Source organism: Oncorhynchus mykiss, chromosome 28, assembly GCF_013265735.2.
Source record: "Oncorhynchus mykiss isolate Arlee chromosome 28, USDA_OmykA_1.1, whole genome shotgun sequence".
Taxonomy (NCBI): Eukaryota; Metazoa; Chordata; class Actinopteri; order Salmoniformes; family Salmonidae; genus Oncorhynchus; species Oncorhynchus mykiss.
Window position 1 is genome coordinate 34,910,439 of NC_048592.1, and position 13,854 is coordinate 34,924,292.

At 40.2% G+C, this 13,854-nt stretch overlaps 1 protein-coding gene across 2 annotated transcripts; it reads right to left on the bottom strand.

The window, feature by feature from the left end:
* Positions 1-656: 656 nt before the first annotated feature.
* anxa13l (annexin A13, like) lies at positions 657-11,174 on the bottom strand. 2 transcript variants are annotated; one of them, XM_021590038.2, is made up of 12 exons: positions 11,018-11,174; positions 10,088-10,163; positions 9,493-9,587; positions 8,818-8,988; positions 8,093-8,126; positions 6,124-6,203; positions 5,593-5,661; positions 5,173-5,274; positions 4,680-4,755; positions 3,019-3,131; positions 2,024-2,150; positions 657-1,900 (listed from the first exon to the last, which is right to left on the bottom strand). In XM_021590038.2, exons 1-11 carry the CDS (start codon positions 11,030-11,032, stop codon positions 2,031-2,033), a joined length of 951 nt encoding a protein of 316 aa, XP_021445713.1. In that variant the 5' UTR covers positions 11,033-11,174; the 3' UTR covers positions 657-1,900; positions 2,024-2,030. The 2 variants fall into 2 exon arrangements, with proteins under 2 accessions (XP_021445713.1, XP_021445712.1); XM_021590037.2 differs by having other exon boundaries at positions 657-2,150.
* Positions 11,175-13,854: the final 2,680 nt, after the last annotated feature.

Below are 13,854 nucleotides of genomic sequence, written 5' to 3' on the forward strand. Positions count from 1 at the left end.
CACTTAGCCATCTTAAGATGAAAGCACTAAGTCACTCTGGAAAAGGGCATCTGCTAAATTACTAAAATGTACCTAAGTGTTCAATGTTTAAGACATTGAGAGTATCCAACAATGTACTCAACATTAAAACCATATTTAAATGTACTACACTAAACTAAACATTATGCTTTCCTTTCCAGTACAGCCACCTATGGCTTTCAGTATCTATTACTCTTCCTGGGGTCCCAGGTCAGAGACAGTCAAAGAAAGCATATCTTTCAGATAAGGACTTACTATATTGGGGGGGGGAACAGTGTGCTATATCTTGTCAAATGTAACACAGTACCTTGCTTTCTCCCCTAATAGTATAGTTGGCACAACAACATTGGACCTGCAGTTTGGTTATTGGGTAACAGTAGATCTATAGTGCCATCTAGAGGTTAAAATTGGGCATAGATACCAAGGCAGTAACTGCTCTGCAAATTAACACTCCTCATTCACACAACTTTTGGCAAGGCCCGCAGGAAACAAACAAGTTTTACAGTTTAAAGTAATTGATTAGTCCATTATGTGACCCCCCAAAAATAAAATCAGTAGTACTGAACACATACCCATCTCATTAAATGCAATTTCACTTTTCAGAGGTTAAAAAAAAAAAAAAAATGAACACAGCCACATGTTTAATATAGCTATGCTTTATTTATATTTTACAGTAACCACAAATCTTTGGCTATGTTCAGGATAACATTCATCCAAAATGCAAGTCGTTGACATTGACCTGGTTGCCATCAATACCGTTCTGACACCTGTATAGCTGACACAACAGAAGCCCACTCTCACTACAAGATAGTTAGAGGTATTTTTGATATACCATTTTAGGAGGCCATGTAATATTACCATACAGCAGTTGCCTTTAATACTACATGCTCATGATTGTACTTGAAGCCTTACGATTAATTTGCACATTTCCTTTAAATGATGAAATACTACAATCAATGCTATGGTGCATTCCCTCCTTAATATATTATTTTTAGAGCCCCCATTGCTCTTTAAAAGCATTAACATCCACTTATTTATATCAACTACTTCAATTGGTTACTACTGCTGTTTTCCATTGAGTTTTATTAGAAAGAAAAAAGGAATTGTCAATCAAAGTGTAAATATTTCAAAAGAGAGAAGGCTTTGATCTAAAAAGGTATCTATAAACAGTCAACTTCTTTCCTACAGGTTAAAAATCCTAATGATGGATAGAAATTCTAAGCCAGATATGTTTAATCTCTTCTCGATTCAAAATGGAGCCATGTATGTACCGGAAAGCTTCCAATGAGATTCCTTGGAGCTTGAGTGGTGCAGCAGAAAGAAAATAAATGGCATCTTTTAAGGCTTCGTCAAGGCATCTATGTGGTAGACACAGTAAACGTGGTATGAACTAATGATACAGCCAACATCAACTATCAGCCACAAACAAGAAAGGAGTAAGAACAGGGGGATGCTGAGGAGTATTTCTCCTCAACTGATACAGGAGCAGTAAAGGACAAAGTTCACTAATTTTGTTTTTTTTTAAAAAAAGCAAATTGACTTGTTTTTTTCCCCAAGGGGTGTTGCAGCGCCTTCAGCACCCCTACTTCCCACAGCTTTGAATAAAGAAAAGAGGGAAAAAAAAGAATGACAAATAGTTGGTTACATTACTGTATGTAAGAAGAGCCTAACTGTGGAATGTGTGATAATCAACATAGTATATCAATATGTTATTCAGTTTTAAGAACAGTATTTATAATTCAGGTCTATGACTTTTAAGTCATTATCCAGTATACGGCCCAGGATACTTGGCAGTCTTCTGTTCATAACTCAATGTAGAAGTTAGTGACATCTTGTGTCTGTGTTAGTAACACATGACGGTGTGGTTGGTTTTTGGTCCATGCTGCAGTCAGAGCCGGAGAGAAGGAAGAGGATGAGAGAGGTAGAAGTATTAGAAGACAGGTGTTTTAGGAGTGTAACTGTCAAAGAAGGATAAAGAATAAGAGGAACAGAAAGAGAAACAAACAGGGGTCTTAGTGCAGGATCTCCAGTAGGAGACGTTTGAAGTCTCCTCCACACTCAGAGCTCAGAGCTTCTTTCAGAGGAACATCATACTTCTCCAGGTACATCTCCTTAATGGTCTCCAGGTCAAACTGTTGGAAACAAACATTGACATGATCTTCTGGTTCTATAATTATCCTCGTATGACATTGATATGTTCTTATTTAGAGGGCAAGTAGTAGTAGTATTCGTGGGTTGCACCTCTGTCCGCACATTGTTATGAACATACGACCCATACTGGTGCCCAGTCATTCTGAACGAAAGACTTATCAAAATTACACGACAGCGGCCGGCAAATTCAATGATATTGCTCAAGAAATAATGAAATGTCCTCAAATTTACTTTAGAGAGCTGGCCATTAGCTAGCAAAGTTTGTAAAATAAAAACTATTGCTAACGTTAGCTAGCTAAAATTCAGTGCCGTCCCCTCAATCTTGACTAGCTAAAGTTATACTGCATCTAAAGCCAATCTGGCGACATCACAATGATAAAGATTTCCCCCTTTGAAAATGTCATTGTGTTTCCAAGCCACAGTAATGCACTTTAGACTACATCTTTCAGTTGGGCATCAGTCCTAAAACATTGAAAACAATATTGTGAAGAAACGTGCAACCCATGAAGACAGCTAATAAAGTTAAATACGTTTCAAATTATTTGACAAAACACATGGTCCACAGAATCACTCCCGTTGCGCAATAAATAATTATAAAACGGTGACAGTTTCCTTATTATGGTAAACAAAATAATTGTTGCTTTAGCAACAGAGTGATTCCTGAGCAAGGTCGCGTCATGTGCTCAAGCAACAATTGTGGCACCACCCGCCATCATACGCCCTACACAATACTGTTAGGAAAACGAGGGGGGGGGGCATTGTCTAACAGGGCAAAAGCTTTAGAAACACATTGGTGATACTAAACCCCTTAAAGAGTAATATTCTGTGTCTCATGCCTTGATGTCATACCTCTGAGCGACCAACAATGATGCGGATGAGCGTGTCTTCGTCAGTGCCCGCCCCTTTCATTGCGGCGTTCAGGCGACGGGCAAAATAGAGCTGAGGGTTTTTGGCACAACGCACTGTAGAGAAAGAGATGTGCATGCAGACACACACAGATGAATACTTCCCTGTGTGCCTCACAGAGCACTGAGTTGGAGGGGCACTTAAGTCCAACTCCAGCATTGGGTTCAATGTCATGGCAACTCAAGTAAAAAAAATAAAAACAGGAAATGCCACAGTTCTGTTTACATTTGATGAATGAAAGTTTCCTAATTTTGGAGTCTACCCACTATGCTATAGTCGCATGAGGAAGCCATGATTACTCCTTCAGACACTTGAAGTAGTTTGCTTTATGTCACATTTACAACTAAGGGCAGTGAATGGTTTCACCCTCAGTCAGCTATATTGAACAAAAATATAAAAACATAACATGAAACAATGTCACCGAGTTAGTTCATAAGAAAAAAATGTATTAGGCCCTAATCTATAGATTTCACATGACTGGAAGAGGCACAGTGTGTGGGTATAGGCCCACCCACAGGGGAGCAAGGCCCAGCCAATCAGAATGAGTTTTCCCCACAAAAGGGCTTTATTATCGACAGATATTCTACTCAGTTTCATCAGCTGTCCAGGTGGCTGGTCTCAGGTGAAGCCGGATGTGGAGGTCCTGGGCTGGAGTGGTTACACATTTAGGTTGTTTTAGCAGACGCTCTTATCCAGAGCGACTTACATGAACAATTAGGGTTACGTACTTTGTTCAAGGGCACGTCGACAGATTTTTCACCTAGTCAGGTCAGAGACTGAAACCAGCAACCTTTCCATTACTGACCCAACGCTTTTAAACCACTAGGCTACCTGCCGCCCCTACACATGGTCTGCAGTTGTGAGGCCGGTTGGACGTACTGCCAAAATCTCTAAACGAGGTTCGAGGGATGGATTATCTTGGCAAAGGAGAAATGCTCACTAACAGGGATGTAAACAAATGGAGAGAAATATTTGTGTGTTATGGACCATTTCTGGGATCTTTTATTTCAGCGCACAAAACCAACCCTACAAGGCTTCTCAACAGTTTTTACCCCATAAGACTCCTGAACAGGTAATCAAATGGCTACCCGGACTATTTGCATTGTGTGCCCCCCCACCCCAACTTTTACACTGCTGCTACTCTCTGTTTATCATATATGCATACATTCATGTACATACTACCTCAATTGGGCCGACCAACCAGTGCTCCCGCACAGTGGCAGACCGGGCTATCTGCATGGTGTCCCTCCACCCACGACCCCTCTTTTACGCTACTGCTACTCTCCGTTTATCATATATGCATAGTCACTTTAACCATATGTACATACTACTTCGCCTGACTAACCGGTGTCTGTATGTAGCCTCGTTACTTTATATAGCCTGTCTTTATTTCTTTACATACCTATTGTTCACCTAATACCTTTTTTGCACTATTGGTTTTGCACTATTGGCCTGCAAGTAAGCATTTCACTGTAAGGTCTACACTTGTTGTATTCAGCCCACGTGACAAATAAACTTTGATTTGTGTTTATATTTTTGTTCAGTGTATCTAACTTACAGGTAGTTAGCAACCATGTAAAACATGGCCTTTAGAAATAACATACCCAGGGTGATGTAACACTCCTTTAAGGTCCCAGTGGCTTCGTTGTCAATGGCATCCAGGATCTCTGTCCCAGAGAGCTGAAGAGAACAAACAGGACAGTGAACACAGAATCAAGATGGTGATCCATTTGTCCATACTGAGTACAAAACATAACCGACTACTGCCAGGTAATTTCCCCACGTACTTAGAAATGCTTCCATTTAAGTGGCAAATGGTTTTACTTCCTTCTTATTTTTAAAAAGAAGTGGGACAGTCCCACTCCTCACGCATCTCTTGTTTATTGGATAGGACATATGGAGGAAAGAGCAGTGGGACAGATCTGCAGCAGTATGTGGGATGGAGGCAGCGGCTTACGCCACTGGACCAACCTAGTAATAACGGTTATTTTCTTACTGTTGACTATTATTGTCAATTCAGAGCGTTGACAGAGTTAATGACCCCCCCAGTGGCAGGTGTGCTGTACATACTGTAAATAGCAGGTGTACTGTACATACCTGCTCATAGATCTTGAAGGTGGCCTGAAGCTGCAGGTAGTTCCTGTGTGTCAAAATGTAACTGAAGGTGGACTCGTCCGTTCCAAAACGACCCTCTCCTGCCTGACATCCACAAACAAAGACCAGAAGACACTTCATCAAGGCCAGAATACACACACCAGCAGAAAGCACAGGGATACACAGTCAAAGTCAGTGCTTATAAAAAAAAAGGAATTCTGGCTCGAGATCCATACACACAACTTGGATTTTTGCATAAATTACGCATTGATGTCAACGGCAGATTTACGCGAAAGAAATTAGTTACTCACGTTCCACAAGCGCTATTTGTTGAAATCTTACCTTCATACTGATTCCTAGAGCATCATGAGGGGTTGACAGACATAAAACAAGAGCCTGGTACCGTACATGGTGAGAGCTCACCTCAAACATAGCGGTCGCATCCTGCTCGGCCAGTCCCTCGTCCACCTCGAAGCCTTCATCTCGGTTAGCCTATCAGGATAGAGGTAGAGAGAAGGGGGTGTGGGGGGTAAAGAGATGCAAAGGGAGAGCGAGGGGGACAAAGAAAGGATGGCGACAGACCGAGTAAGAGTGAAAGAGCAGGTCTGGGAAGAATCAACCTATCAAGCGAAGGTATGATGTAATGCCGCTTTGTTTTCCCAAACCAAAATATATTTTCCTGTTTCCCATTTACTTCTTTTAACTTTCATACCTAGCAGTCATTCTTATCCAAATTAATTTACATGGTCATTGTGACAGGATATGAGTCATGTACCTTTTAGTGCAGGGGAAGTGGGAAGGGGGTGGGGAAAGAGTGGGCACAAGGCCCACAGACTGGCCTCCCAATGGGGAACACCTCCAGTTGATGTCGTGTCGCCTTGTCACGTGATCAATTGGTGCAAAATGTGTATATTTGACACATGTACTTTAAGCATAGAATATCACCCTGTCTACCTGCAGAAGAGATATCAGGAGGTTCTTGACATCTCCACTGGTGTCATCCTCAATGTCAGCCACAAGGTCACGTTCGTTCACTGGAGGGTAAACAAATGGGTCTCACTGTAGAGGTCATTCCAGATGTACATTACCAGTCAAAAGTTTGGACACCTACTCATTCAAGGGTCTTTTTACATATTTACATTGTAGAATAGTGAAGATATCAAAACTATGAAGTAACACATAAGGAATCATGTAGTAATCAACAAAGTGTTAATTTTTTATTTGAGATTCTTCAAAGTAGCCAACCTTTGCCTTAACTTGGCATTCTCTCAACCAGCTTCATGAGGTAGTCACCTGGAATGCTTTTCAATTAAACAGGTATGCCTTGTTTAAAAGTTAATTTGTAGAATTTCTTTCCTTCTTAATGCACTTGAGCCAATCCGTTGTGTTGTGACAAAGTAGGGATAGCATGCAGAAGATGGTCTTTTAAGAAATAGGGCTAAGTCCATATTATGTCAAGAACAGCTAGAATAAGCAAATAGAAACGACAGTCCATCATTACTTTAAGACATGAAGGTCAGCCAATACTGAATTTAAAACTTTCTTCAAGTGCAGCCGCAAAAACCATAATCCGCTAAGAAACTGGCTCTCATGAGGGCCGCCACAGGACAGGAAGACTGTTACCACTGCTGCAGAGGATAAGTTCATTAGAGTTACCAGCCTCAGAAATCGCAGGCCAATAAAATCCTTCAGAGTTGAAGTAACAGACACGTCAACTGTTCAGAGGACTGTGAGAATCAGGCCTTCGTGGTCAAATTGCTGAAAAGAAACCACTACTAAAGGACACCAATAAGAAGATAATTGCTTGGGCCAAGAAACACACGCAATTGACATTAGACCGGTAGAAAGCTGTCCTTTGGTCTGATGAGTCCAAATTTGAGATTTTCCCACCATATCGTTGAGACGCAGAGTAGGTGAAAGGATGATCTCCGCATGTGTGGTTCCCACCGTGAAGCATGGAGGTGGTGTGATGGTGCTTTGCTGGTGACACGGTCTGATTTATTTAGAATTCAAGGCACACTTAACCAGCATGGCAACCACAGCAATATGCCAGCCCATCTGGTGTGTGCTTAGTGGGACTATCATTTGTAAAAGGTCAATGACCCAATACACCTCCAGGCTGTGTAAGGGCTATTTGACCAAGGAGAGTGATGAGTGCTGCGTCAGATGACCTGGCCTCCACAGTCAGACATCAACCCAATTGAGATGGTTGGGGATGAGAGGACAGCAGAGTGAAGGAAAAGCAGCCAACAAGTGCTCAGCATATGTGGGAACTTCAAGACTGTTGGAAAATCATGCCAGGTGAAGCGCGTCGAGATAATGCCAATAGTGTGCAAAACTGTCATTAAGGCAAAGGGTGGCTACTTTGAAGAATCTAAAATATATTAGGATTTGTTTAACACTTTTTTGGTTACTACATGATTCCATAGTTTACGTCTTCACTATTACTCTACAATGTAGAAAAAGTAAAAATAAAGAAAAACACAATTTCAGATGTGTTAGGAAAACAAAGTAGCAACAAAAGACAAAAGTTCACAAAACCAAATAATGGGATGTCAAAACACAATACTATGAAAGGACAGCAATTTGAGAAGAATGAATTCAATATCACAACAGCATGGAATGTATCAATAATTCCCTTGACAGACATTGGGTCAGCATATTTTTTTAAGGGGGTAAACAGTGTCACGTTTCAACGACAGTTCGGAGATTTCCCAAAAGCTCCAACATTACTCTAAAATTAATTTATGATGTCATGTCTAAATCTCCACCAGCGAACGAGAGAGGAAAACGTGACTGATTCTACTGTGAGTCATCCTAGTGACTCACATAACAAAATACAAGAACACTGGTTGCGTGTGGGTTGACTGACCATATTCTGGACCATAAAATATATTATGAAGTCCTGGCTAAAAATACTTACCCTGGGCATACGCCTCCTGGCAAGTCAGGATCTCCTGTTGGGAGAGAGTCAGGGAATAACAAGTCATTCTGCTTTAGCATTTCTGTTTTCATTCACTAAATAATAATATTTTACCTTTTTTATTTAAGTCAGTTGAGAATTTTTATTTTCAATGACGGCCTAACAGTGGGTTAACTGCCTGTTCAGGGGTTTGAACTTTGAACTTGCACTAGTAACCTTCCGGTTACTAGTCCAACGCTCTAACCACTAGGCTACCGATCTGTTGAACAGTATTGTGACAGGTAAAATGGATCTGCTGAACAGCATTGTTTGTCATTATCGTGCGAGTACATTCCTGCAGAGTGCAGATTTGACAGTCCAAATCAATGCTAGTTGGGCCAATAAACCCATACCCGATAAGCCTTTAGTCAAGAATAATTCATCTTCTGCACATTCTACCATTCCAGTGGTTAATTGTTATATTGTAATTACTTTGCCACCATGGCCTATTTATTGCCTTACCTCTTATCCTACCTCATTTTCACATGCAGTGTATACTGTATTATTGATTGTATGTTTGTTTATTCCATGTGTATTCTGTGTTGTGTGTGTCGAACTGCTATGCTTTATCTTGGCCAGGTCGCAGTTGCAAATAAGAACTTGTTCCCAACTAGGCTACCTGGTTAAATAAAGGTGAAATAAAATAAAGGACATCCAATTGGCTTAATGGTCCAGTAACAACATACCTGATTGGTGCTGGTGCACAGGATCTCCACCAGAACGGCCTCGTCGGTGCCCGCCCCTTTCATGGCCTTCCTCAGCTCCTTGGCAGAGTAGATGTGGGGCGGATCTAGCATAGCCACAATGGCCATCTCAAAACTACCAGTCAGCTCCTTCTTCAACACCTCCTCCAACTCCTTAGTATGGACAATACATAGAACAGATGGTTCTCAAAAGTCTTTCCTCATGAAAACCCTGTGGTATAGTGGTAACACACCTGCTGCTGTCACATGTCTGCCTCCCCACCAAAGACCAAGGGTTCAATCCCTGTATCCTCCTGTCTAAAGTATACATTTATAAAAAGGACAGTGAAATTCCACTCTCATTTAAACAAGTTCTGACCTCGATTCCTATATAAAAAAAATCCTATTTCAAGGAGGCAAGCAAAGCAGAATATAGAAATCGAGGAGAGGGGAAATTCTGTACAATGGCATCAGCCATTTTTTTTTATTTTTATACACATGTTAGTATTTCCATCACTCATTCCCCATGCTAACTCATCATTCAGGACATCCATCTTGTGATCCAAAAAGTATTTCTCCTCTACAACTCAAATGAAACAAACAGTTGGACTCTGCATTTCACATAAAAATGGTCTTAATGCGTTGACCTCCCGAGTCCACGAATGAGAAACGACTCACGTCGTCATACTTCTCAAAGTATGCGTGCTTGATTTCCAAGCGCTGTGCTGATGAACGATTGGCCAGGATCTCAATGATGGCCTCCTCATCCGTCCCTGTGGAGAGGAATCAGAAAGACACTTAAAAACAATAAAGTTACAAACAGTTGATCCGTGAATGCTCAAAACTATCCATTGATGGAGTGTCAATAAATACAATTTATATTGTCCTATTATCATTGTATAATCCGTTGATCGCTACATCGCTGCATAATTGACTCATATTGGTGGATACATAGTGATCAGGTCACTTTATTTCTAATCAGATGGATGATGTCATGCATCTGATGTGCAAGAAAAAAAAACACATCCATGACCCTATGCAACAGACACTAATGACAAGTTCCTGTACTAATCCTCAGTACTGCTGGTCTACATTCTGCCCCTTCTAATCAGGAACTGATTCAGACCTAGACGTCGCTCTGGCCAATCACTGACATGGATTAATCAATTCCTTAGGGAGACAAGAAAAACGATCCGTACTATCGACCTCAAGGCAAGATTTGAGAATCCTATAGCCTTCGGCCTAAATTAATGCTTGAATGGAATACACTTACCCAAACCTTTGCAGGATTTGCGAATGGCCTTGATATCAGCCACAACATCGAAATCATCATAGGGGGTAATAGTTGGCTATGGGAAAACATTCAGAATCAGGACATCCAATGACACTAATATAACATACAAAAATATGCTCTCCCATGATATCATATCTGTCTCAAATAACCATAGGTCTATGCCACATAATTCATCCTAAAAATGAGTCTTTTCGGTATAGATCATGCGAGAAAGACTATTCCTTCATGGTTGAGTACAGTAGACTAGATTCCCCTCCGTTCCTAGTCTAGCAAAAGGGTGCAGTCTCTGTGCGCTGAGTCATGGGGCAATTGCATATTGCTACAAAGCTACTTAGGCGCCAGCCTCCCTCCCTCTTCATCGCTCAGCCTCCCCAAAGACAATGCAACGGTATTGATCATTGAGTGGGGGGCATTTCTGAGAAATTCCAGAGAGAAGCAGCCTACTCAAGCTGCCACGCTCCTAACACGCATTTGATATACAGTCGGGTTGACGTATGAATGGTCCTTCTGCATAGCCTACGTTTATAACAGGCTATGATAAACAGCAAGCTATTTAATGGATAAATTATGCTCCACGCATACACAAATCATATATGAAAGCTAACCATTTACATACATTTTCTAAAAACGGACATTTTAAAAGCTTTAAAATGATTTGATAAACAATAGCAGTGTGATGGGCCATTTAGCTGAATTGTTCTTACATTCTAACAGAATATAAATAACTATATTTTTGACATGTAGATTGATTCAGTCGAGTTGTACCAAGACGCATTTAAAATGAGCGTTTATTTTCGTTTACTTTCCGGCTACACTGTACAGTAGCATCAAATAGGCTACTAGGCATAGAAAGTCAACAAAAGCTGATAACGCACTTAAAAATAAAATTGTCCAAAACGTGACACTCACTTGGACGTTGCCCATGTTGCAGACTCTTGTTTTCAATCCAGCGAAGATGATGTACAGTGTCGGGTCAGTCAACGTCCTCCTCGCTAGTCACCCTTTAAGAAGTCGATTCTGCACACGAAGGACCAGCCCTGCCAGCATAGCTGACGTCACCAGCCTTTATCAATTTGGCAGGCTAATTACGACACTGCTGAAAGCGTTTAGTGATCATCCTATCTAGCTACTTAATTTGAATCATTTCGGTTTGTGTACTATGATTTAGTGAATTAAAACCATTGATTTGAACTGTATAACGTAAGAAGTATAGGCTCCTACTTTTATATTGAATTGAAATCAACTAATGGTGTTAAGAATGAACAAAAATTCAGGCGATAGGACAAGACTTGAACGCTGTTCCCTACTAACTCAACTAGCACAGCTGCAACACATTGCTAATCAGCCTCCACACCTGTCCTCACTCTCCTTAATCACCACTGCCACCCTACAGGCTACAGGTTAAACCTGGTCAAACTAACGTTCCCCCTCTGTGTTCTGTAATGCATGTCACTAGCGTGATCAAATTTTGCATGACCCCTTCTGTCTAAAATCTCTTAGGTTCCTCCAAGGATTTAGGCTTCATCTGACCCAATTCTCGTTCCCTTCCTGAATCCTTCTGACATCCATTACATTTCTTAAAATTAATATTCTAAACCCATTTCAATGTATGGTCCTTAAACTTGTCAAATCAAAAAATAATCACAGCTGAATTGGATTTAAATTATATTTCTTAATGTGCTTTCAGGTTACTCCAGACAGACTAGAATCTATATAATCTATCTTCAGACTATGGCATTATTTGGAATGTTTCATGAGCTGAAATGAATAATCCCAAATGTTCCATATGCACGAGAAAATTTCTCTCAGATGTTGTGCACACATTTGTTTATACCCCTCTTATTTCTCCTTTGCCAAGATAATCCATCCACTTTACAGGTGTGGCATATCAAGTTGATATCAACAAGCTGATTAAACAGCATAATCATTACACAGGTGCACCTTGTGCTTGGGGAAAATAAAAGGCCATTTTAAAAATGTGCAGTTTTGTCAAACAACACAATGTCGTAGATGTCTCAAGTTTTGAGGGAGCGTGCAATTGGTATGCTGACTTTAGGAATGTCCACTAGAGCTGTTGCCTGATAATTAAATGTTCATTTCTTTAACACCAACGTAGTTTAAGATAATTTGTCAGTACGTCTCCAACCAGTCTCACAACCACAGACCACGTGTAACCACACCAGCCCGGGACCCCCACATCCGGCTTCTTCACCTGCGGGATCATCTGAGGAGGGGAGGGGGTAGTAAAGTCCTTTTGTGGGGAAACACGAATTGTGATTGGCTGGGACCTGGCTCCCCAGTGGGTGGGCCTATGCCCTCCCAAGCCCACACATGGCTGCACCCCTGCCCAGTCCATAGATTAGGGCCTAATTAATTAATTTAAATTGACTGATTTCCTTGTTTTAATTGTAACAGTAAATATTTAGAAATTGTTGCATGTTGCGTTTATATTTTTGTTCAGTACACATTGAAATCATGCATAATATAACAAAGAATTCACATCTGTCAAGGTGAGACGAAACCTTATCAGCAATCGTTATACAATACATGTATTTCTGTTCTGGAGATAAAATGTAAGATTTTTATTACAAAAAAAAGAAAGGGTTACAGTGTATGAATATGACAGGAGTTTACAGTAGTTTTCAGGCAGTCAAATTTAGTATTTCATATTACAGTACACATATGGTATCAAAGCAAGTACTGTATAATGACACACACTACAAAACCCCTAAAATTGACTGTATTTTACTGTAAAAAAAAGAGTAAACACTACTGTAATCAGAATGAATCAATGAAATTCATTGATGAGAGGGGTTTGTATTCCACAGTATTTTACTGTATTGACAAGGGATTGGTGCAAGCAGGTTGGTTTGCCAAGTAGAGTGTTTACAGCATATGAATTAATATTTGGAGGCACTTTTAAAGGTCTTTAACAAAGGCTTCCAAACTGGCAACGACCACAGGGCAAAACACCAAAAAGACATGACAAAATGCTCAACCATTTAAGGTTCAAGACTGGCAGCCACTTCAATCTGTCCCCTATACATTTTCTATTGATGGGGGCACTGTAATCACATAAAATATACATTTGTACAGCATTCTCACTCACAGGTTCAACAAATATAGCTTCTTACAAATCACGCTTCAAAATACCTTGCGCCCGCTAGTGATCAAAAGGCTCTCCAAAGATACGGTATGCTACTTGTATTAGGTGTGGTTGAATTACAGCACCATTCAAAATACAGCAAGTATTTCCCCGCCCACAACATTTTCCCACAATGCACCATAATTTACAGCATGCTGGAGTAAAATGTGTCAAAGTATTTTACTGTTGATAATACCCTAAATTACTCTATTAATAAAATATATATATATGTTACGGTGTAGATTATGTAATAAAATGGACTAACTTCTAATAAACAAATAAGCATAACCACCATCATTTACACACAAGTAGAAAAGACAAAGCCTCTGGTGTTTATTGTCAGAACACAAAGTAACTACAGTCTCTCTCTGTAATCATCTTTGACCCTGCACTACAGCCCACAGTCTCTCTCTGTAATCAGCTTTGAACTAGTACTGACCAGATGCATGTCATTCTCTGAAATACAGTATTTTTTATTATATTATAATATCAACACATATTCAATATATGTTCAGTATATTCAATAGTATATTCAATATTTAATAATTCAATGCGCTGGATTAAATGTCTAAAAATGTAAGGGTTTTTACAAGTTAGCCAT

What these genes read in the sequence shown, in the direction of transcription:
- anxa13l (XM_021590038.2), bottom strand. An exon ending in ATGCGACCGCTATGTTTGAG is followed by an intron (nt 5,275 to 5,592) that starts GTGAGCTCTCAC and finishes TGTGGATGTCAG; the next exon opens with GCAGGAGAGGGTCGTTTTGG. An exon ending in TCATTGTTGGTCGCTCAGAG is followed by an intron (nt 2,151 to 3,018) that starts GTATGACATCAA and finishes TGTTTCCAACAG; the next exon opens with TTTGACCTGGAGACCATTAA.